The sequence below is a fragment of the Pleurodeles waltl genome, chromosome 9 (genome assembly GCF_031143425.1).
Source record: "Pleurodeles waltl isolate 20211129_DDA chromosome 9, aPleWal1.hap1.20221129, whole genome shotgun sequence".
NCBI classification, from domain to species: Eukaryota; Metazoa; Chordata; class Amphibia; order Caudata; family Salamandridae; genus Pleurodeles; species Pleurodeles waltl.
Window position 1 is genome coordinate 890,763,195 of NC_090448.1, and position 26,101 is coordinate 890,789,295.

At 44.2% G+C, this 26,101-nt stretch overlaps 1 protein-coding gene across 2 annotated transcripts in view; it reads right to left on the bottom strand.

The window, feature by feature from the left end:
• Positions 1 to 26,101, bottom strand: part of PRIMA1 (proline rich membrane anchor 1) — a 558,838-nt gene that overhangs the window by 371,155 nt on the left and 161,582 nt on the right. For both annotated transcript variants that reach the window (XM_069208228.1, XM_069208229.1), the window contains exon 3: positions 4,659 to 4,803. In XM_069208228.1, the coding sequence (XP_069064329.1) occupies positions 4,659 to 4,803 (145 nt within the window). The remainder of the gene's footprint in view (positions 1 to 4,658; positions 4,804 to 26,101) is intronic.

A 26,101-nucleotide genomic window follows, 5' to 3' on the forward strand; every position in this document is an offset into this window, starting at 1 on the left:
CACTAATTACCCTTGTGGTGGGTTGGAGCCCAGGATATGGTGTATGATAGATTCTTTTATTTTTTTCCAGGGAGAAGGTATGCATGGGGGCACCTCCCCAGACTCTCCATTGGCCCGGAACCCCATTCCTTTTTGCTCTAAAAGAGAACAAGGTTGCCAGGACCCAATCCCCCTACCCAGAAGACCAGAAAATAGAGTGGGGGAGGCCCATCTTTGGGGGAATGCGACCAGCGCAGCTGAACTGGGCGGTAACCTGAGGGTGCAAAACTGACCTTGGGGGAGGGAGGGCACAGTATTTAGCAATAACTTATGATTTAAAAAACCCTGATGCAGAGTTCCTTGTGAGCCCAGCTTTCAGGTAGCAATACAAATCCAAAGATAAACCTTTTGATTAATGTTCCTGCTAAAGAGAGAGAGATCAGAGTTTTGTTTAGTGGCATTTTTGACTCCCCATATTGTAGTACAGGGTGCTAATACCTGCTGCAGTGAACAGATCTGTATTTTATGTGGATAGCTGAGGGGATTATTAAAGGCAGCCTTTATCAGTGCTTTAAAACAAATGAAATGTTTGTGAGCGAGGGGCTATGGAGTGATGTGGAGCACTTTTTACGTGTGGGTCCCAAAGTAGTGGAAGAAAGAGGAAGTAGTGGAAGAAAGAGGCTGTTGCACATGAGCTGGTGGGACAGTCAAGGGTGGGCTCCCTTGGCACATAGGGTGCCCTGGTGAGACTGTTCACACCCCTAAAAAAACAAACAAAAGCAAACAGAAATTAGGCATGTGGCACGAGGACCAGGCCAAGAAAAACAAACAGCAGCTCTCCTCACTCAGCGAGAGAGCCGCTCATTCTTTATTCACTACTCCTGGCTGGAGCGCCCCATAATGACCTGCAGGGCTTAGCAATTTGCATATTTTCCTTGTAATGTGGTGGACCCAGGAGGACAGGTGTACCATCAATGGAGACAGAAAGTGTTGGGGGCTGTAGAAGTGACATCAGACCCCCCCCCCTAAATTAATATTTGAGAATGGACCCTACGTTTGCAGGATCCAGAAAACCATGACCCCTTTGGGATTTTCAGAGAATTTTACAAAGCACTACTATGGCTGAAGATCTTGCCCTGCAGCTGGGAGTGCAGTGACTTTTAGGGCCTTGTTGCATGTAATGTGATCTAAAGGTATATAAGGAAGATACATCTAATGAAGTGCCCTCTAGTGGCTGAATCTATGGTTGCATTATGTGATCAGAAAGTAATGTTCTCTAGAGGTTATTTTTGTGATTGCATTCTATACGGCTGGAAGTCTACAAAATGCACACAAACATGTTTTGTTCAATTTAAAATACATAGTAATAAACATTATTAAGTGCATTTACTCCCAAAATAATGGTGTTTTTGACATGCGGTTTGATTATCTTTAACTACTGACTAAGCCAATAGACTTGCCTTATAGGTTTGTATTACCCTTAGGGGGTCAAAGTTGATGATGCAATGCCATCTATGGTATTTTCAATCTGTATAATGCATATATTTGTAAATTAATGTGTAGTATTTAGTAATGTGTGTGTGTAATAAATGTACTTTTCCTCTTTTTAATGAAAAAGCACTGACTGGACATTCATTTATTGAGTGTTATTAATGTGTGCCGGCGAATGGTGATTAGTAGCCCACACTGCCTCCCCTGCGTAGGTATTTGATTTCTCTGCTTCGCTACCCTGAGCGTGTCAAGCCCTACAGTCGGGTGCTTGGTTCCCTGTAAGGAGAAATTGAAGAACTATTGCTTGTGCAGAGCACACATCTAATACTAATAACCCAAATTCCTACAGTGTGCAACCATGCATTTGCTGCAAATACTTAGGTTATCACTTATGGCTTGCTTATTGCTTACTTAAAAAGACAAGCGAGAAATGTAATCGTAGTATTCTGCCTATATCATTAGTGCATTTAAGACTTTTAGGCAATCCAAAGAATTTCAGGAGTACTGTGGCGGTACTGGAACTGCCACCAATTCCTTTGGGTCTTACATGTGCAAAACAAATGCACATATAAATGATCTACATTTGTGTATTTCTGCATGCAGAGATGTCACACAAAGGGACATTTTCACTATCAAGCAATTGTTTTCTCTACTGGGGAAAAAAACTCTCCATGGTGAAACCCACTATGCTTACACACCTACTAATTGTTGGGGATCCTTCTTCTCTTTTCCAGCATTAAAGACTTCTTCACTCATGTTTTTTGACAATATTTAACCAGAATGTTGAGTTTTATATAATGTGCTACAAAGATATCATAGCTGGTAAATAGATTAAAAAAACATTAGGAAGGTAAGTATCAGTATGTAAATATAGGATTACTATATTTAACTCTACATGTATGTCAGCACCATATATATCTTCAAGGTGCATAGATGTGGAGTTAAACTGCTAACCAGTGATAAAGTGCTTGTGCTCTCTCCCCTAACACATGGTTACATTTGCTCATGCCCAATTGGCCTAATTAATTTACTAGTAAGTCCCTTGTGGAGTGGTATACCAAATACCACAGACCACTAACTTAAATGCTACCAGTAGGCCTGCAGCACTTATTGTGCCACCCACTTAAGTAGCACCTTAAAGCCTGCCTGAGGCCTGCCACTGCAGCCGGAATGCAACTTTAAACTTCCATGTCAACTTGGCATTTAAACACTATTGCCAAGAGTTAAACTCCCTTTTTCTTATATATGAGGCACCACTAAGGTAGGCCCTAGGTAAACCACAGGGGAGGGTGCTATGTAATTAAAAGGTTGGACATGTACCTTTAAGTTTTACATGCTCTGTTAGTTAAAAACACCTACATTCATTTTTTCACTACTGTGAGGCCTACTCCTCCCATAGGGTAACACTGAGGATTCATTTTAGTTTTATAAACTGCCGTTTCATAATGAAAAACCCTGTTTAATGGTAAAGATGTTTTTTTTATTAAAACTTTAAAAATATCCCTTTCAGAAAGTTGCCATTTTTCGTCTTTAGCCCTTTGTGCCTGCAGTCTAGCCTGGGTTACATGACTGGGTGTAGCTGACAAATAGACCTTGTGAATACATCCCAGACATTCACACAAGAGAGGGATGAAGGGTGCCTGGATGGGCCATCTGATGGCAGGATTGGGGTGGAGCTGAGCACATCCCCACTTTCAACTGAATAGGGAGTGCTCCACCTTCACACAAAAGGCCTAACTCCTCCTTATTGTTCCTGCTGCCGGCTTGGAGCAAGGGAAGGCAAGAAATTCCAGGCACTTCAAAGATACTGTGGAGAAACTTGGCATGCACCTCCCTCTCCATTACTCTTGAAAATATATTGATGGTTTGTAATGGCACATGCAGTCGTCAATACTGACTGAGTTTTAAATCCCACAAGCGCTGCTAGTGTCACTTCAGTGCATTTCCGCACATTGTTGTTATGAAAGAGTGCATTAGATGCTAATAAACATCTGTTCTTGGCTCAGAATACGCAGCACCAAATTCTATATGGTTTAACTTTCTTTTTATCCCTTTACCTCAGTATATTTCAGCAAGTTTGACCAGCTGAAATTTTAAGTAGAAAATTGTGGTGGAGTTGGGTAATGAATAAAACAACTTTCTCAATCTGCCCTGGGTTTATTTACAGTTCATGACTTTCCTGCAAAGACAATTAACATCTTTATAATTTTTATTTACAATCAGTTACAAACCACCTTTTGCATTTAAGACTTTTCAGACTTACAGAGGAGGTTCAGTACATCAAGAACAATCTTTTGCAAATTAATGAATCACGGGTTTTGCAAAGGCATAAGCTGTCCATACATGAGGCCCACGGTTCTTTTATAGTTTTTCATTGCAAATGTACCAATCATTTTCCTTGAAAAAGGGAATCCTATTTTTTTCTCCCACACCTCACAGTTCCACACTTGTGAAAGTTGATGTCAGGTTTCATCCTGAGCCCATACACATCTACCAATAACAGACTGCAAGCTTTTACTTTTACACAGATTACTTCGTTATCATACAACACATTGTTTGGTCCTAGCAGGCATGGGTTGAACTGTAAAGAATGAAACTGAGATTTTATGTTGAGTTGCTAACACCTATGTACAACCATTTTACCTTTTGAATGGTCCTGTAGCACTTTGAGCGTCTGAACACCTTTAAACATCTGACTATAATGAAGGTGGGCTTGAACCATTTAGACTGGTTAGAGATGCTCATATTTAAAACCTGTCAAATGTGTTATTTGGGGACGTTTTGCACTGGTTGACTACGATTTGGTGATTACAAATTGCCTGATTGGTTAATGAATCTTCATAGCGTACTATGTGGATATCTGTGTATGCCAAAGGCCTTTAATTCTGAGCCAAAGGCATGCATGGCTATCTCCTGCCCGTGACACAGAGGCTACTTTGCTGATGAGCAGTACTAACTAGAGTACGCTTTCAACAGTTCAAGTGTGGACATGGCATTTTCAAGTTAACCTGACATGCTAAAAAAAACAACATTCACCTCTGGTTAAACCACAGCAGTCTTTATTAGGCACAGTCCAACAACAGCGCACTGGCCACCTCAAAACCTAACCACCACCACTTGAAGCAGGAGTAATGTGAAAGTCCATTGGATGACAGTCAAAAAAGAAATAAGTCTGCGCGTTTACTTACTAATGATTAAACGAGGAGGCAGCGGAGGTGGAGGAGGAGGCGGAAATGGAGGGCGGAGTCTACATTGGCAAACCTGCTGGCAGCTTTCGGCTACCTTCTCTGATGAGGACCTGGAACAGGACTTCTGGATTTCACCCTGAGCAAACTGTAGAAAAAAACAGTTATTTGCTAAACTTGAAAACAGAGATTCACGATTAAGTCAACTCTGCAGTAGAAAATTATAACACGACAGTTTTCTCATATTATTATTACATCAAATCATAGATTCTTAGATTACAAAAACATTACCCAACCCTATAACAATTTTAGGATTGCTTCAGTATGGCGGCGTAATGAACAGTTCTTATCATTGGATTAATGTTACGTATCACGTGGCAGCTCAGCCAAAAAGTGTTCCACCGCATAGCATGATTACAAGCATCAAAAGTGACAAGGGATGGACCATAAATACTACCTTTGTATGAGGCAATTTGTTAATTTCATTTGCACCCTACTCTGCACTTAATATGCAAAATGCAAGATTCTACACTTGTTATGAAGTGCAAGAGTCATGTTTTCTCATTAGCTAGTGCAAGTGACAGCGTCAAACAATGGGTGGGTAACATAGCTGCCAGAAGCAGCTGCTGGCCGCTGCAATTACTTGAGCCTGAAATAACAGACTGAAAGTAAACCCCATGTACTATTACCTTGATTGAGATTACACAGACAAAGGGTGGTTATGAGAACTGACACATTCCACAGTAAATCTCTTCAACTAGGACAGCGGTGCAGTGGTCCAAAAGTGCTATGCTTTCATCTTATCAGAAAACAATATTATGTGTCATCTGCATCTCATTTCCAGGACATCCTAAGCCTATTAAAATGTTTAGCAGGGGAGCCGAATGGATGTAAAAAAGAACAGACGATAAGGATGAGCCCTTAGTAATTGCACAGTTGTGAGGAACCGGATAAGGAATGAGGGGGGCGGGGTCGCGGGGGGGGCACACTAGTTATGTTGGTTAGTTATGAAGTCATGTGTGATTCCTGGCATCAGATGCTGCAGATACATGTAGAAGAGCCAGGACCACAAACTTGTCTTAAATGATTATGTCAAAGGCACCCCAATGGCTAGGAGCAGGCGCAGTGTAATCCCCACACGGACTGTGGTGCTCCTCAAATGGACCGGTCACAAAGATATTTTGATCAAATTAGAGAATCAATACTGTTACACTCCTGAAGAATAATAGACACTGGTTAATAAGTTAAATACTTTATATAAGAAATTAATAAGCATTGCACATGAAATATGCCATCAAAGGTTACCAGCAAAGCATACCATTCATAAGTACAAAGAACTTAGTGAATTTGTATAGGCAGTGAGGCATTGATTTGCCTTCTAAAGATGGGGTATAGGGGTTTTGGAGCACAGAGAAATAAACACCTTTTATAAAACTTTAGTCAAAGACATTCAAACATTCTACACAAGTACATGGTTCTCAGGAAAAGTGCCAATGCGAGACAAGCAAGAAGAAACAATGTACTACAGAATACATTTAGGAAGCATTGCAATGGATTGTAGTGGTTCATACAGTTTATTCAGCCATACTATTTTGATACATTGTACAATGATAGCCTGAGACAGTCGGATATTGTTTGTTAGATACAGTGCGGGAAAGAACTCTGGGAACAATTTCAATCTATTAGAGTTAAAGCGCACATTTTAGAATAGAAAACAACAGCAATATTAGTGATGTAGCGTGTGGTGACATTGATCCAAGATGGAGGTCAGTGTAGCAGCAGTTTATGTTAGCATAAGCTTAGTTTTATAACGTTTAAGTGAGAAAAGAAGAACAAATCTCACAGTATCATACCCAACAGCCTTCAACAGCTGGTTTGGTCTAGCGCTTGGCATGACGCCAGAAAAGATATCAGAAAGTGTAGGAAATCCGCCTTTTCCTCGTGATGACCATATATTTTTCACCTTTTGCTGGACCATATGTTTGCTGAAATTAGAACTCTAAGCACTCCTACTAAACAGGAGTAACATGTCTATGTTCTCCCTTCAAACATGGTTAGATGGGCTTCTTACTGTGTGGCACATTTACCTTGCCTATATGATCCTAGTATATGGTGTAAAAGGAGCCTGGAAGTTAAATGTCACTGGTGGACTGCAGCCTCTGTTGTTCCAGAGCAAAAAATGGCTACAGGCCGATCCTCTGTAGCCTGACAGCAGCAGCAGCTTGATCCCTATTGCCCAGGCTTGCCAAAATAACCCTTTTGACAGGCAGAAAAACCTGATTTGAAATGTTAATGAGGTCACACCATAAGTACACCTCACTGCCTATGTGCTGGGGTATATAATATCAAACAATGGAACATGTGTGACATTAAACATGTCACATTTTCCCCAATGACTAGGCCCAAAATTGGATTGACACTGATCAGCCTGTAACAAGCACATAGAAAAAGTAAAATTATAGATTACATACTCTCAACTATAACGTTTGACTTCATTTTGACTCAATTTAAGGACTTACCTTTATATTTAGTGAAAACTATCTAATGGTAAAGTAGGATCATTTTTACATTTATGGGAAATGCTACTTTTTACTGGGCACCTTTAACCTGCCTAAAGATGCAGAAGGATAATTTGTATTAATACTCCAGCAACTTCCAGCCTGTGCTCAGTCTGGGAACAGATGTGAAAAAGTTGTGAAATGCCTCCCATTAGTAAACAATAGGTTTAACTGAATAGGCAGGGATAACTTCTCTGAATGCAAGGAAATATGCAGGGTGGGTTCTGTGCGTATTTTGCTCACACTAAAGCGTCAGGTCCTGGGTGGTCTGTTTAGCCACATTTAACACTTTGGCACACTTGAAAGGCAGAGAACAAAATGTGAAGATAATTCTTGTGTATCCCCTTTCCGGTTAATGAAGAGCCCGCTTTTGTCCCACCAGACATCTATCTCTGGGTTTGTTGTGGTGAAGTGACTGCTTGAAACTGGATTTTAGTGTTAGATGTGGAAGGATAATAGCAATAACCAAGGTGCAATCCCCAACACACCCACAACCCGCAGAGCCCAAGTTTAGTGTGGCAGAAGACTTTCACCATCTTGAAAATACCCTACTGCACATGCCATTTTATGCCTATTTGTAGTACGGCAAATAGGAACTACTGAAAAGGTGTGTAGGATTATCCCTTGGAACTTTTACCCCAATGCTTAGGGAGTGACCAGCAGACATCCTCACCTACTAACTGGTTTAAGGAATAAATGTGGCACTTAAAAGCACCTGGACAGAACTCTTTCTGGACCAGCGTAATAACAGAAGAGGGCTGGGCCTTCTCTCTGTAACCTGTGAGGAGCCGTGAAGGACTGGGCCTGCTCTGCTTTGCACCCAAAACAAAGAAGTGGTCTCCAATGATTACTAGCTAGGCTGGAATCCTGTCTGGCAACAGGGACACAGAAATCTGCAAGCAGCTTTTTCCCTATATTTCACAGCTTCTCAGAAACTGGAACGTGGACTAGATTTTGATGGTGGCCTCTGCCTAGCTCCCTAAGGTGCTCCCTCTGAAGTCCTGAGGGCTTCGAAGAGTACACTTTGGTTTGTGTGGCATCAAGAATTTTTTTTAAACATTTGAAAAACTAGGCCAAGAGGACCTACTATGGAAAGTACCCATCAGTTCTGTGGCATCAGATTTAATTTCTGATTTATTCTCCTGGAAGGCTCTGGCATCTTCTCTGAAAAAAAGTAAAAGTTCCTGTTTGTCTTGGGTCTGAGAAACATTTTCAAGCAAAAACCTCAAAAGCTCCAAGGCCTTAATAGGACTATCCTACGGCTGGTATCCAACCAGCAGTTCCATAGTGGCGGCTACAATTTCAGATTTGTCTTTTTTGTAATAGGACTTTGAAACTTGTTTGAATGTTTTGACTTTCACATTTTCACCGGGACCTATTCACTCAGTGTATCTGTCCAGGGCCCCATCATGGTCAGCTTCAAATTGCACCTAGGCCCTCTACCACATTAACTACAATTGGTGCTGTGAGCTATTTGGTGCTATTTTCAACGAAATATTATAAAACTCATATCTCTGGATCTCCTTATTGTATTTTTTTACCATTTTGGTGTCATTTTCTTCATTCAGTTTTCTCTATTTTTCTAATTTGGTTTGGGATTTTTATTACTTGGCACGTTCAGGTATTATTGTTTTAGTACCGCATAACACTTACACAATGGCCTTAGGTAAGGTTGTCGTCTCTGTGCCATAGCTATCGTGGAGAAGATGTTCTCATATAAAGTTAGTGACTTTGAGGGGTATCCCTGACAAGAGCTGTGAATGTTCCTTGAGGTGGGCAGTTGCAATTTTACAGAAAGACAGTAGTTGGCATTTATTCAACTACTATTTTGTTTATAATCTTAGAATGCACTTAGCTTAGATCTATTGAGAAGAGGTTAAACTGAATAATAATATTGCACAAGAGCCGCCTGTGAGAGAAATGCAGGTTAGATGATTTTGTAATTTAATTAGGGATGGATCATTTATAAGAGGCATGTCTCTTCAGAATAAGAACATCTTTCTTTATTGATGCCTTCTCCATCGTTTGTTTCCCTCTAGTCATTTGGCCAATATTATAGATAAGGTGCACCTCCTCCTCTTGAAAAGGTTGACCCCCCCCTTTCTGGCCATGCATGTGCTTACCTCTGAAGGGCAGTGTCAATGTGCCTCCAGATGACCTTTTTTCCTCTGCTAGTATCTATAATATGGCATCTGAGCAGAGACAAACTGTTTCTCATTTTTATGGGGTCATGCCCAAAAAAGACAAAAGCTTCCCTATTTACTACACAGAATACTTGACTTCCTACTTGAGCATTGGAGAACATTGTCTCTAGTTCCGTATTGAACTTCTGCCTCCAGTACTCCACTTCAGAACTGATATTTCCCATTTATTGCCACAGAGATCACAGGAACACTTTTACCTGCCTGATGGATAAACTTGCTTCTAGAAAGCTGGACACGCTTAAAAATTTACAACACTCCTACATTTATAGTATGTATTTTTCTTCATTTTCCATACAGTATTATTTCACTAGTGGTAATAATTAAAAAACGTTTTCAACCTTATATCTAACTTGGAGTGGACCTTTTCTCTATATCTTACTCATATTTCTGTTAGGTCAGTTTTTTTCACACATACTACACACACTTGCTCCTTAAGCCCAACTACCAATTACAAACCCATAGTTTCTTATAGAAACCAGGTAAGGTGCCCTCAACACAACACTTGAGTGGGTATTTTAATCTGACATGACATATTAATTTTTATTAAGAGTAAACAAGAACATCCTCATCAAGAAATAGTCACATATTGTATCACAAATAGTTGAAGCTCATATAGAAAGCCACAAACTAAACATGGAACAAAACATCAGAACTGGGGTTTTAATAAAATCTGCAAACAATAAAGCAGCTATATCACAGACTTCATCATTTAAACAAGATATCTCAGCAAGTTGTGTTTAACAAACCTAGCTGAACACCCATTCAGAGAAAAATTCTGGTTCCATGGTGTAAGACTCCATTAAATGACTGTATCAGTAAGAAAAGCTTTTTGGGTATAAATTCAGTGGATATTTGAGTAACTCACAGCTGCTCAATCATCATACGCATAACAAACTGTTCACAAAATATTAAGGGCCTTATTAAGAGTGGCGGTACAAAGACTGTCAACTTGCACAGCCACATTTCGACACTGGCGGTCGGAGCTAGGGGTCTGCTGTCACCAGCAGGAACATGGTTCCTGACAGGCCGACAGCTGTCAGACTCGTGGTCAACTATGGCAATGCTGAACTCGGTGCCGCCATGCTGATCATGACTCCTGTTTCCACCAGTTTTTCAATGGTGGGGACTCTGCCATGGAAAGGCTGGCAGAAACACAGCACTGGGAGCCTCAGGGGGGCCCTCCGCTGCCCATGCCCATTGAACCCCTCTCCCTACCTAACACCTTTGGAATGCACACTGTTTGTTTTGCAGACAGTACGCATTTAGAGGGTGCTGGTGTGCTACTGTTCCAATCAGGCTGACCGGCGGGAACGCTGTGATACGATGTTCCTGCCGGTCAACTCATTGGGAGCATCGTAATACAGCCGGGGTTAAGCAGCCAGGTTAACGGCTGCCTCATCCCTGCGAGTTTTGCAGTTGGCTCATCCGACTGCTAAACTCGTAATGAGCCCCTAAGTGTCCCAAAGCCTAACATTTGACCTTTTATTTACACTTTACAGAAAGTTGGCAGATACGATTAATACACTCAGAACCCCCCTCCCAGCATCTGTCCAAGAATTAGAAAATACCAAGCATATATAAATAGTAAAGATTCTCAGTATTTCACAAGGCAGGCTTCATCCTCTCATCATCTCTAACATGGCCACAGAGGTGCACTGTGAAACTGCTAAATGGTAAAATAGTGGTGTTACTTAACACATGCTCACTTAAGGTAATGCTTTTTTGCATCTCTCCCATCTGAGTAGGAAGACGTACCCCCATGCTCCTGCTCGGACAACAATGTCTCAGCACTATCAAGAAAATTAGAAGATCCACACTGGTGTGACTAGTAATATGATCACTGAGATATAGTCATTCAAATTGGCCACTAGCCTATACATAAATATGACCATCAAATAATAATGAATTCATAAATAACTAATTAATGACATAAATTTAAAGGCCTGAGGTAATCAAACTATTTCACAATTCTATCTCAAATATAGTGCAAAAACTTAGCAATACCTATTTATATGCAGGGTGCATGGACCTAAGAAATAATGGGTTTACTGATGTGCGGTAGATGATGAGATCTGAGGAGTTGCACATACTTGGCCTCTAACCATATACTGGTGTAAGTCTTTAGTAGTTTGCGCTTAATCTTTATGAGACATCTTACATCATTCAGTCATGATAAAATGGAACCCTGTTATTGCACAAAAGGGTATCAAGGAGGAGGATCGTGTGTGTTTGCATGCATCAGTAACACTAGATGGTACCCAAGCGAGGTCCAGTAATGGTCCTTCGAATCATGGGAAGTTCCCTATTTTAGGGTCAGCTTTAACAACTTAAGCATTCATCTGTATTTCCTTGAGACCAATACAATACTGTACTGCACAGATTCTCCTTTTACAAAACACTTCACTTGAGATGTTGGGAGCAATGGACTCAAACAGTTTCACAAAATGGCCAACATTGCGATTTTATTTCTGTTACTTGCCCTCAATAAAAGATATTGGTGAGCCGTACTTTCATTTTAGTATTTTGATGCATTGGATCAGCAGTAGTGATATTAAATCACAACATGGCACCAACCATGGGATGAATAATCACATCGAGGTATTCAGCTTCTGCTATTGCACAAGGGATTAGGTGACCAACTCTAAGGTCTTTCAATTGTTCAAACACAACAAAATATGCAAAACATATATGAGAAGCCACCATTGTTTGGTGCTGAAGAACAGCCCAAACGTCCCAAGTATACACTACAACATCATGTGTATATGCAATAAAATTAAGTGTCTGTCTATTGGAAACTTCCGGTATACCAGTGGAACTTGCCCAATTTCAAAAGTATTGTACTGAGCCCAAATGCAAAAGGACTATAAAATTCAGCTGGGAAAGAGTTTTCACTAGCTGGCATAATTCTGTAAGTTTATAAATGGTCACAATTTCCTCCAAGAGTATAGAATAAGCCATTGTAAAGTCAGCTCTGCTGTTTTGGGGTCTGTTGAGCAGAGGGAGCCTAAATCCCTGAAAGTATTTTGTAACCTCATCTTCTGCTGGATACCCATCTTAGTTGAACATATCTTTATAAAACTGCTCAAATCCCTGAACAATGATTCCCAGTTTTATCGCCAAGTAACCAACAGCACCACACACATATGTGAACCCTAGCCCACACTTTTTGCAAATCTGTAAACCCAATAGCCATCCGGGAATATCAACATATATCCATAGCTCTTTGTGCTTACAACTGGCAGGTGCCCAAGGGCTTTAACCTGAGCTTCAACAGCACATAGTTGGTAAATGCTGTCAGCAGCTGAGAACGCATTAAGTAAGAGCACAGCATTTCTTATCTCCCAATATATTTTTTTTGCATGAATCTTTTTATCGTTATTTTTCTGTCATGGCTCACGCTGCATGGAAGGGGCGGGACAGCACGGGGGTGAGGGGTGGCTCTGGTAGGAATAAAAATAAAAAAAACCACTTACCTTGCTCCTCGCCACACCACTCCTCTATCGCTGCAGGCAGGCACAGGCTCCCAGCCTGCCCTGCGGCTAATCCTGATGCTGCTCAGAGCAGCAACAGGAATGGCTGGGAGCGCACAGCCAGGGTGCTCCCAAGCAGACTGGGAGCATGTGCAGGCTCTCTCAAGTCCAGCAACTGTGTTGCTGAGCTGGAGAGCGCCTACTGCGCATGTGTGTTTGTTCGGCCCGAGACGGCCAGCCAAACACACATGCCCTCTGAGGGTGAGTACTGTGCACCCCCCTCACTCCTCATCACCCCGTGGCCCCGCCCCTTTATAAGGAAATGATAATAAACACTGTTTATTATTGTTTCGTTGTTAAGGTTTTCAGCTGCTGCTGCTGGCGGGGGGGGCGACACTCCTCTGCCCAAATGGAGGAGCCGCCCCTGATATTTTTGTGTTTGTAATTGTCTTTCAGACATGTAAAACAGGCACATTTTACAAACATTCATTGCAGTATGACAGGTTGGAAACAATACTCCCAATATGGCTTATATACATTGAGCACGTTAACTAACAAGCTACATTTCCTCAATTGGCATCTATAAGCCATGTACAGTGCAATGAGGGAGTGCGCCAGTCCTAGGATTTATTGCACACTTCTGGCTCCGGGGGGCTCTTCTCGCAGAGGTTCAAGCCGTCCTGGGATATCCCCTTGATGGGCAGCTTTCTCACACAGCATCATACAAAAGTGAAGATCTAGCATTAACAGCATGCAGAACAATATAACTACAGAAACAATTAACAAAATTGGAGTCCGTCTCAAGCGCCCCCGACATACAACTCCGCAGCTCAATCCACTCCACTCGTCTAAGTCCCACAGTGTGCAGCTGCAAGGGTTCTCTCCCATTTGATCCATTGAGGCCCCTCTCCTTCCTAAGGGAGATGCAAGTGTGCCGTCAGGGATGCAGCAGCTATTCCCTGCATGTAAGCAGCTTATCCAGTCACCAACAGTACGTCGTCAACCTCTGCAGCTCCCGTACCTTCCCTGTGCCCCAGCTTACACAGCCTAACCAGCATCACATCCCAGCCAGGGGATATTTACGCAGGCCGAAATTGTCCTCCCTTGGCAGCGCCACTCCCTCTGCTTCCACCCACACCATAAAGGACTCCTCCCATGCTGGTATTAACAAAGATTCTATGGATTTCCATCTGCTGGTAATGAGGCATTTGGCCATCAAGAGGCCAAGGTCTAGAAATCTCGTTGAGGCTTTATGCCTTTTAGCTCTGGGGAAAAGGCCCATAATACAGGCTTCGCACATGGACAACAGCGGCTGCGTCGCACACACAGATAATCGTGTTGTTACACCTCACCAGTAAGGGTTCAAGGAGGGATAGGACCATAACATATGAGGTAAATCAGCCCCTACTAGCCCGCAGAGGGGACAAGTGGTGTCCGCACAGTAGAAGTACCTATTGAGTTTATCTGGTGTGAGGGAGATCCTATGGAAGATATAAAACTGGATAAGGTGAAATCTAGAGTTTTGCAGAATTTTAGTGTGGCTTGTTAATGCTTTGGCCCACTCTTTATCAGGACAACGTCTGGCCAAGTTACCTTCCCAGCTGGCCCGCAAGGCAGCACATGTGTGAACTGTGTGTGTTCACATTGTATTAAGTATCTACCCTGCCCCATAACCTTCATGTATTGTATCAGCAGGTACATTGGCGGTTCAGCAGCTATATCTGCCCAGTGCCGTGATAGTGTTACTATCAAGTAATTATGCAACAGAAACTGCCCTGTTGGCAGGCCTGTCTCTGCAGCTAGTGTAGCTAATGGAATTAGCACGCCTTTGCTGTATAGATCCCCCAGAGTATGCAGCTCAGCCGCATGCCAGGACTCCAGCTCAGCACTGCTCGTGTGCTGCAGACCACGTGGTGTGACCAGCAGCGCCAAAGCCGGCACAAAGGGAGTGATCGCGTGCGTGAGATGAAGGCTTCTGGGATAGCAGAGGTGAGCCACACCCACCAGGAGCGCCTCCGGTATCTTCGGCCGCTTAAGGGTGTGAAACAGTTGTAGTATCTCGGGTAGCTTCAGGGTTGGTGTTATTGCTGCCGTGTCAGACAACTGGAGGCCGGAAAGCCACAGCGCCACCCACTAGAGCTGGGAAGCCAGGTAGTATTTCTCCATATTTGACACTGCCATGCTGCCCTGGTTCAGAGGTGAGTACAGTTTCTTTAACGTCACTCTACAACAGCCCTTGTTCCATATAAACTCCCTGATTCTGGATTCCAGCTCCCTGAAGAATTTGGCCAGAACATAGTAGAGTAGGATGGAGAAGTAATATAGCAAGCAAGGGAGAACCACCATCTTCAGGAGAGCAATTCTTCCCATCACTGAGAGTGGTAATGTTTGCCAGAAATTCATTTGAACTCAGATAGACGTAACTGCTGACCTGAGGTTTCCTTCATGGAGCTCCTCTTCCAGGTGGAATATGTTGATGCTCAGATATCAGAACATCCTAGGCTGGCAGGGAATAAGTACCCCGGAAAGCAAAGACCTGGGTTTGGTAGATCGAGGCTGAAGGGGAACAAGCACGATTTCACCCAGTTAACCCACAAAAGAGCAGCAACACTTTGTATGTCCACAACTCCGACAGAGACATTGTAAGTATTCCTAAGGGTCAAGAGAAGATCAACCGTGTATAGAGACATGATATGTCTACCGTTTCCGAGCGGGATATTCCAAGCCTCCCCCTTCCGGTGGAGCTCCACTGCCAAAGGTTCCATCCCAAGTGAAAACAGTAGCGGGGAGAGGGGGCAACCATGTTGTGTTCCTCTGCCCACCTCAATTGGGTCAGAAATAGCCATGCCAGTCCTAGCCCTAAGCTGGGGTTGGGTAAATAACAGTTTCACCAGTTGCAGGAAGCTGGGGCCTAAGTCAAATCACTGCAGTGCCTCAAACAGGTAAGGCCATTCCAAAGAATCAAAGGCTTTTTCCAAATCTAGTACCAGGCAGCCAGCCAGCCCGAGGCCAGTCTTACCTCGAGTACCTCTTGATTCTAAGTAAGCGCCTGATGTTCAAGGAGGTGCTGCGTGCTGGTACAAAGCCATTCTTGTCATGTTGAATCAGCTGAGGCACCAGAGGTGCCAGTCGCAGCACCAAAATCTTGGCCAGAATTACATCATCCGTGTTGAGCATCGCGAGTGGCCTATAGGAGCCTAACACTCTCGGATCTCTGCCAGCCTTGGGATGTGATACCAGCAGTGGCCTCCCGTTGTGATGCGGTCTCCAATGCTTCTTCATATAGCCGCATAAGGGGAGGCCAAATCACAGAGGAGAATGATTTATAGAACTCCGTTGGAAGGCTGTCAGGGCTGAGGTTTTACCAGCAGCCAAAGCGTGTATACTATCTTGTATCTCCGGTAGCCTCAAGGGTGTATCCAACTACCCCCATTGCTCATCTGTCAAATGGGGCAGCAGCGTCAGGGAGAAGAACTCATCATAGTCCACTGATCTCGCCACTGTTGACGAGCGATACAAGGCAGCATAATGGCATGTGAGCTCAGCATGTATCTCACCCCGGGGTATAGACCATATCACCCGCCGACGAGCGCAGCTCCATTATGGGGGTGAAGTCCTGTTTTTGGCGGATCAGCCAAGTGAACAGTTTACCCGACCGATCAGCATGTGTGCGAGGTGAATGGGCCACGTAGTTGAGACAGTGCAACCTCTCCACCAGCGACGCATGCTCTGCTCTGCCGGATGCCAGCTCACAAGCCCCTAGAGTGTGTTGAATAGCTCTTTGCTCATGCTGTTGCAGGAATCTCTCTACTCGAGTTAGGTCGCATCCAATGGATTTATGCATGTTCTATTGTGTACCCAGGCAGTGCCCTCTTATAAGACCTTAAATGCCTCCCACTCAATAAGGCCTGACGATACAGTACCACTGTTATTTTCAAAATATTCTGAGATCACTACGTCCAATGACACCTTAACTGGGGCATCTTCCAACAACTAGTCACCATGTAGGGATGACAGGAGGAGATGTGTCTCACCCCAGCTGTAGGAGCTAGAGATTGTGGTCAGAGTTAGTGCAGCCTAAGTAGTCAGTCTGCAGCACAAGAGAGTTCAACTTATTTGTACAAAGTATTCTGTCAAGATGTACGTGCAGCTGATGTGGGACTGAAAAAAATGAGTAGACTCTAGTTTCAGCATTGCGCCGGCGCCAGGGGTCCAGCAGCTGCCAATGCTGGAGCCATTCCCGCAGCGCACGTGCGGCTGCTACCGTACACACAGTAGATAGTGGTGGGAAGGAACAATCTAGCTTTGGGTCCAGAACACTGTTAAAGTCTCCCCCACCAGCCAAGGAAGGCCATCCATCGAGAAAGGGGGCCTGGATAACTTACGAAAGAAAGAGGCCTGGTCCACATTCAGTGCATAGATGGACCCCAGCAATAGCGCCCGACCACTTAGACATCCACGCCTATTGAGCACATTAAGACCCTCAGTGTCGGCCTCCCATTCTTCAGCCACAAAAAGAGTACCTGGCCTAATCCAAATTAGAGCTCCCCCGGCATAGGAAGAGAAATTTTTCGCAAACAGCTGCCCTCGCCAGCACCGCTGTAGCTTGGTAATCTCTAACTGCGCAAGGTGTGTCTCCTGCAAAAGTGCTGTGTGGATCAAATGTCTCAGAGTAAATGGAAGATCTACGCGTTGGTGTATGTATGCCATGCACATTCCATGTGAGGATGTTGGTAGGATTTATAGGTTGTTATCGGGTTATTAGTCCCCTGAAGCCCTGCTCCCGGGGACATGCAACTTTACACGGCTGATGGATGGGGCGCAGGGGGAGGGGAAAGTAGGAGGTACCCGGACTCCAATCTAGAACAAACGAACGCAGCTTGAACCTAAGTACTGCTAGATAATATAGTAGAACACCATCAGAGCAGATGGACAACCGGTATCTGCCCAAACCATCTAACATGCCTATCTGGCGTAACTGGTGTGAGAAGGAGGTACCCACAAACAAAGAAATGGAAGGGCTTTGAGTTTTGCCAAGTAAACTCTAGGTCGGGAGCCCCTGATACATCGTATGTGTAGGCAGAGCTAGGTACACATCGCAACACGTTATGCAGGGCCAATCAATCCACACGCAGACTCAACACCTGTCGCACTGCCGAGAAGCATGAAAGTGACACAACGCAGCAGTTCATATGGGATGCAAGCTAACTACACCACGGAAGGGCAGTACCAGTATGCAGCACAGCCCGACCTCCCAGTCCTCACTTTTAACAGCACCACACGCTAGCATAATACTGAGAGTTTTGCATGCAGCAGTGGTATGAACACAGATTATATTGTCTGCTCTCCGTGGTGTCACAGCAGGGAGGGCCGAAGACCCAGTGTCTTCCATCTAAGGAGCCGTCTTCACCGTCAGAGTCAATTAGTTCTGCATCCGCATATGAAGTGGCTGATGGTTCTCTGAAAGCCATAGGGGTCTGTAATGCATGGCGTTGCTCCTATATAAACTGCTCTAGGTCAGGAGCATGGCCTGCTCTTGTGGGAGGTGTATCACAACGTCTGCAGTTTCTCCATTGGTGGAGCTTCACGTCCCGTAACCCAGTTCCCTCTGCTGTCCTCTCCTGTTGGCTGACCAGCTCCATCGATTCCAACCACTCCCACTCCGCTTCTGGGGTGTCAAAGAAGCATACCTTTCCCCGGGCTACTAATCGCAGCCTAGCAGGAAAGAGGAGGGAGTATGTCAGATTAAGAGCACATAGCTTGTGCTTCACAGACAGAAAGGAGCTCCTCTGCTTTTGTACGGCAATAGTGTAGTCCGGGAACATCATAACTTGAGCACTGTCTACCTGTAGTCCTGGTAGCAATCTCACCACTCGCAGAATAATGTCTTTGTCCACAAAGTGCAGCAAGTGGAACAGGAAGGGATAAGGGCCCCCACCTGGCGGCTGAGCCCTCGTCGGGACCCAATGGGCACATTCACCAGGGTAGAATGGTGTCAGTGACCCTGCAGGGACCAGTTCTCACAGCCATTTCTCTACATAAATGACTGCGTCCGAGACCTCCACGCCCTCTGGAAGGCCCACAACATGAATGTTGTTTCTCCTGGTGCACCCTTCTGCATCTTTCACACGGCGTTCCAGCACCTCAATTCTCTCCAGCACCACCTGCATTGAGGTCTCCAGTTGGCCCATCGTAGGAGCAAGTTCATTCAATTTACCCTCCAGCGAGCAAGTTTTATCTGCCAGTTTGTGATGGTCCGCATGGAGCAGAGTGAGGTCACTGGCCACCTTGTCACTTTTATCCTCCAGTGAGGACCAAACCTGGTCCAAAGAAGTGCTGATGCGCTACCAGCACTGTGTCTAACTTATGGCCATTGGAGTCCAAGGCCTTAGCTGTCAGCTGCTTGTACCCTGCTCTGGAGCAAAGACGGCTCATCTCTGCAGCTGCGAGGTCCTGGCGGCTCAGGCTAACTGGTTCAAACACTATGAGCTACAACATAGCAGCTGCAAGGGCATAGTACCCCAGAGACCAGGAACTCAGGTGGAGCCACTTTCCTACACAGTGTAGAGACTGGGGAGGTGCAGCAGCACAAGCAGCCCCCCTACCGTCAGCTAGTGTGTCAGTGCCCTGCACTACTCCATGCCACAGGTTCCACCCAGACGGCCCTCATTGCACTCCCATACTGCATGGCCCCCCCGATCCAGTCGACTGCCTCCGCAGGACAGATGGCCCAAGGCAGCGGTGTTACGCGGGCCCAGGGCCCTTCATCCAGAACAGGGGGGCCCCATGTTTAGCCCCACGGGGCCCCAGCGAGTCTGGGAAGGCAGCAGACAGATGCGAGGGCCCCACCTCAGAACCCCAGAATCCCATCACAGCTCCACAAGTCCAGCCCGACACTAGGCCCAGTGCCAGGTGTGCCTCCGAGGCCCCCTTTCACCATGCGGGCCCGGGGATGCAGCACAGGGATTTCCAAGAGTCTTCCAGCCCAGCTAGGCCACTGATCACAGGCCTCCTCTTCTCTGCCTGCCGCCAGCCAAGTCCCACCCCGGCGCGGGCAGACTCACCAGCACTGGCTGCAACTCATGTCGTCACAGTCCTCTGTGTCCCTGTGAGGGCCCACCTGGGTCCAACAACCCGTACACAGGCCTCCTGGGTCAGGCCACACCCTCTTCCTCACTCTCCAGCCTGCCCATATAGGCCCCGGCATCACCAGCGCCTCTTCCGACTCCTCCTCCGGCCTCCCAATCAGCGCTGCTAGGCCTCCGCGGACTCCACTCGTTCTCCTGCTAGTGTGCGGCAACAAATCTCCTGCCTGATGACAGATGTAAAACGGATTATTGGAGCTTCGCCGTGGAGCCTCACTAATCCGTGTCCACCATCTTGGCTGGCCAAGCCACCCCCCCCCCTTATCTCCCAATATTAAGGTATACTTTTCTTTCTGTTATAAGAAATGGCTATAGTTTCTTTTTTTGTGAGATAAAGGCTACCACAGCCCATTGAGAAATAGTTTAAGGGGATTCCAAACTATAATTAGCAATGTTGCACCATTATTTGCCTCTCAAATTGCACAAATTTGGTTGTCGAAGTAGTCCCCGAACAAAATATACTTCAACAGATTTTTTATAAAAGACCACCTCCTTTCCATACTCTCAACATTCAGCGCACCAAAATCCAAGAAGATTCCAGCATGATCCTTTGCTACCATTCGGGCCTCAATAACAGCGAGGGAATTAAACCAATGCACGAGTAGCCCCTGAATGTTGAAAGTGTCCAGAGAAGTGGTTGTATGTAACAATATTAAGGTAAATGCCGACCTTAGCAAGTATCGACTTCACAATATTGACTACCGTTATATTGTCATGGTCAGTACATATAAGGATCTATAGATTTAGTATACTTAGCTCCACAACTATGTTTGCTGAGGATATGGTGACAGTTGAGGGAATGGAAGAATTTTCCTCAGTTCAAAAGGTCATAAGGACCTATCTAATATTTGGCAAAGGCTACAGTCATGTCAGTCATATACAATGGGTGAAACGGATTAAAGCTTGTTAAGGAAATACTGGACCATCGATATCCTGTTCTTCTCTCAACAGAGTTCGCTGCCAACAAATGCACAACATGTAAAACAGCTCTCATCCATTAATTTTACATTCATTTATTGAATCCCTATTCCTTAAGCACAGGGCACTGGAATTATGTGACAGGAGAGCACAAAATTATGGGGCAGGGTTGGATAAGTTATGTGGCAAGAAAAGGCTAAATATGAGGTGTGATGCAGTATATTTTGTGATAGTATTACTTCATTATTTGGGCATTTTTACCCATTTAAAGTGATCTATGAATAGGGTACATGTGAACACCCAAAATCAGCAACGTGCAAAGGAAAGGTGACCAGCCAACTTTTGTGAAGAGCAGTCCACTGCGTAGCAACATGTCACCATGTTTTAGTAACATTTGATCCATTTGAGTTGAAAACATTTTTTGGGGTAAAATCTGCAGATTATGTATCAAATGGTGGATTAGAAGGCTGTACCATTCTAAATCACTTAAATGGAGTTAAATATTTCCCCATTAAATTCCAAGTTTCAACATTTGTCACTACATGACTAACTCACCATATGTGCGGGTTCTAACAGTAGACTTACTTTAAGCTTTTTATTAAGTAAATACACACATCACAAGTTGATGTAACACAGTTTTTGTACGCAAATGTTTAAAAAGTCATTTTAGGATACCAGCCAATGTGAAGAAATGCTTCAAGTACATTATATAACTCACCAGTTCATCAGTAACTCTGATTTTCTCTGCAAAATTTTCACTCCAACGCTGATAACATATAAGACAAACTCTTTTTACACAATGTTGCTGCCTGCAAATAAGGAACTGAGCAAACAGACTTTGCTACCATGCAAGTGGCACGGAGTTTTGACTGACTGCTAAAATTCAACGTATTTTATTGATTTGATTTGTCTTGCCTTTACTTAGTATGGAATATAAACTAATACATTTGTCTTCACTGTGAAAAGATGAACATCAAGTTAAAATCAGATTAGTTTGACCTAGTTTGTTGGAAATGGCCCTTTCTGCAGGGTCAAACCCAAACTTTTTGCCTTCCTCTTTCTCTTTTTCTGACCCGGTTAGTGTTGGTTTCAGGACTCCGAGCACTTAGCCACTGCTAAACACTGCTAAAGTGCATGTGCTCTCTACTCTAAACACAGTATAATTGGTTACCACATGTTAAGCATATTTAATTTACTTGTAAGTCCCTAGTAAAGTGCACTATATGTGCTCAGGGCCTGTAAATGAAATGCCACTAGTGGGCCTGCAGCACTGATTGTGTCATCCACTACAGTAGCCTTTCAAACATGTCTCAGACCTGCCACTGCAGAGCCTGTGTGTGCAGTTTAAACTGCAATGTCAACCTTGCAAATATATCCACTTTACAGGGTTGGAAGGCAGCTGGGCTCTGTGCATTCCCTCTAGACAGCCACACACAAAGGGAGAATAGATGTGATTTGATGGCCTTAATGAGCCATTAACTGGCTTGATGGGGGAGAAGAGCTTAGCACTGCCCCACTTACACCTGAATACACTTGTCCTGTCCACACACAAAAGGGTTTAACAACCCTGTATTGTCACTCCAGCCAGCTTGATGTCAGGACGGGGGGCAGCGTATCTGTACATTGCAAAGGCATGTCTCTGGAAACTTCTCCCACCTGTCAGAACCAGGGCACCAAAGTATATATACTGGGCCCCAAACCCCACTAAATCAGATTCTATTGGAACCAAGGACATTCTGCCAGGAAGAAGGACTGCTGTGCTTCCAGGAGGGACTGACACTCTGCAACTGCATTGTTGTGTTGACCTCCTGCTGCTCTTTTAGTAGGGACTGCCACTTTGCTACTTACTCTGCTGTGTTGGCCTACTGCTGCTGCTGTAGGAGGGACTGCTACTTTGCTGTTTGCTCTTCTGTTTTGGCCTGCTGCCTGTTGTTTTTGTCCTGCAATGAGAAGGACTGGATTTGTTCTCTATATCCTTACAACCAAGAATCTCCAAGGGCTTGTTGGTTTTTCCCCTGTTCATCTGCAGTCTCAGGGACATCAAAGACTGCTGCAACTCACCTGCTACAGTACCTGGACTCTGCCATTTGTGAGACTACCCTGCCAAGTGGTGCCACCCCAGTCCTGTACACTTGGAAGTGGGCCTACGGTGCTCTACATTCTGTGGTTTTCATCGGAACCACCTCAAAGAAATGCAAAGTGACGCCAAGCCCCCGGAAGCTTGCTTTACAGCTCCCCGGTATCAATGCAAAGCAATGCCAAATCCCACAAAGCCTCATCACCCAGCTTCTCAGAACCCTTGCTGGATGATGCAAAGCCTCACAAAACAAAGCTGGGCAGACCGCGCAATAGGATTTAAGGTATTTTGTTTAGTGGCCCAAGTGGGTGCCTGTGGTCAGCCTGTGCTTCATTGCAGTTGTCCTAAATTTGTGACTTCAGAGCCTTGAGACCTTAGCAGGTGAGTAGAGCACTTTACAAATGCTTGATTGGATTGATTGATTGGATTGACTTTGTCCAAGTCCAGCATGACCAGATAACCACTGTTGGTGCTTTACACTCCTCTGCGCTATGTTCAGCTACATTTTTTAAATTGCATATTTCAGGACCTTTGCATTGGTCTTGTTTTAATCAGATAATATTTTCTATTTTTCTAACCCGGTGTTGAGTCCTTTTGGTGGTGTCTTTCACTGTGTTACTGCAATTAAGTGTTGCACAAATACTTTACACATTACCTTCCAAGTTAAGCCTGTCTGCTCCGTGCCAAGATGCCAGACTGTGAGCACAGGTTAATTTAGGTTGTGTATTTGACTTACCCTGACTAGGATTGTGGACCCTACTTGGACAGAGTGCATACCTCTGCCAACTAGAGACCCAGTTTCTACCATAGTTCCTATACTACAGCATCAGAAAGGAAACAAAACCTTGTTTCATCAGAGATTTTAAAGCAATGATAAGGTGGGCAACCGCCCAGGACCCCCAGCTTCTAATGTGTTCCCTGGGAAAGTGAACTTTCTCTCCCAGTCTGGCCACCAATCACCTTCTCTCTGCCTACCCTTAACTCGGTTTCTCTCTGCCCTGGGTCAGCTTATGGATTTTTGAAGCCCCAGTGAAAACATATTTATATATAAATTTAATAGACAATTGTTTTGGATTTCACTTGTTGGCAAGACACACAGTAAACATTTTCATCCTTATATGGGAAAGTCATATTTCAGCTGTTTATCAGTGACCTCATTTCTGAAAGTTTGTTTGGAATCATGCAGGCTTGATGTTGGAAAAACTGGATAACAAAATTCAAAGTTTCCTCAAACACGGGTCGCAAAGTAAGTCTTGCACAGAATATTTTTAGAATAGACTGGCTTCAATTAGTTAATAAAGGCTGTACATAAGGGAAGTATTTCCTCTATTACAAACTGTGTTAATGGATTATAGGCAAAAGATGTCCTATTTATGCAAATGCTTCACAACTGTTTATTTACATATTTGCGTTAGTACGAACTTGTCTATGTACTTAATAATAGAGCAAAATACGCTGTTTTAATTGCTTTTTACACAAAGAACATAAATGCTTCAAAAAGCCTTAGTTATATTTTCGCGACAGTGCGCATTTAATGCAAGTGAGGCCTTCCTTCTGTAGAAGGAATTTTCAAAACGGGCAAACACTGGTTCATGTTTATGGCCTTTTAGAGCTATTCCTAAAGGCAAATTATGGGGTGTCCCCTATATTCAGCAGCCCCAGGGAAAACGTTGGCATTTGTTAACCAAAGAACAAAACGTCAGACGCTAAACTATATTTTCGCCAGGTATGCTTTTTACACTCGAAATTATAGTGCAATTTATAGCAGCAGATTTTCTAAAGATTGGCAATGCTTACCTCAAGATCATTTACATACTGCACGTGAGCTGTGGTACAGCAGCAGTACAAGACAATAGTAGAGTGAGACTGTCACTGCCAACAGACCTCAGCATGTCACTCATGCCCCGCCAGTCACAGCGGAGAGTAATCCCCATGCCAGGCTTGCAACAGCAATCTTCGGAGATGGCTTCAGGCTATTATTGCAAAGTCAGAATTTCTATATTTTGCAATTAGTAGCACCCAGCGGGACGCAGGTGCAGCCATGCACAGCTCGTCCTATCTCTAGAAGCCCATCTGTAGGGCAGTAGGCGTGCTCACTCACATGCTGAGCTCGGAGCCCATGCGCAACTCAACTGATGCCAACATACTCAACGTCTTTAACTTGAGCTGTGGAAAATTCATTGCTGGTACAGGTGGGTAACACCTCCAAAGAAATCTAGGGCAGAAAACTGCATACATTTTTGTGATGTGCAGCCCTATTTGCTCAGGAACTGTTAAGTTTGATGTTAATAATGGGTCTTAACCAGGGCCACTGGATTTAAGCGATTGTGTGGCCACGGTGATAATCTCATAATTACAGATTTATCGCATTTGCCACATAATCAATAATCTGCAGCATACTCTGCAGATTTTTAAAAAAAAATGTTTCTAGCTCAATTGTTTCTAGCTCAAATGGTTCAAAAGATACTAAAATGCAGCAACACTTGTTGCACCGTGGAAGGCCATTTGCAAAGCTTGACTGGTCACATTTCTTTTGCTCATTGATATATTTGAGTGTTAAACTAGTAATAATGAGGTGCAACCAATTCCCAGACAGTGTTAACAAGTTTACAAATGACAAAAAATGAAGTAATGCTGTCACAAAATGTGCCACATTGTGCTGCATAATTCACTTTTTCTTGCTGCATAACTTACTCAACCCTGCTGCATAATTTGGCCTGCCCTGTGGCATAATTCCATTGCCCCTGGTTTTAACAAATTAAGGGCCAGATGTAGGTAGGTCCGAGATTGAGACTCGGAAATTGCGAGTCTGTCTGACTCGCAATTTCCGACTCGCAATCTCGGATGCATAACGGTGTCTCAGACACCGTCTGTGACTCGCTATGGGGTCGCAAAGACCCACCTCATCAATATTCATGAGGTGGGTCGCATTTTGTGACCCCATAGCGAGTCCCTGCACTCACAGGGATGGTGGCCTGCTGAAGTCAGCAGACCTCTATGTCTGTGACTGCTTTTTAAATAAAGCAGTTTTTTTTTTCATTTTCCATCCCGTTTTCCTTAAAGGAAAACGAGTT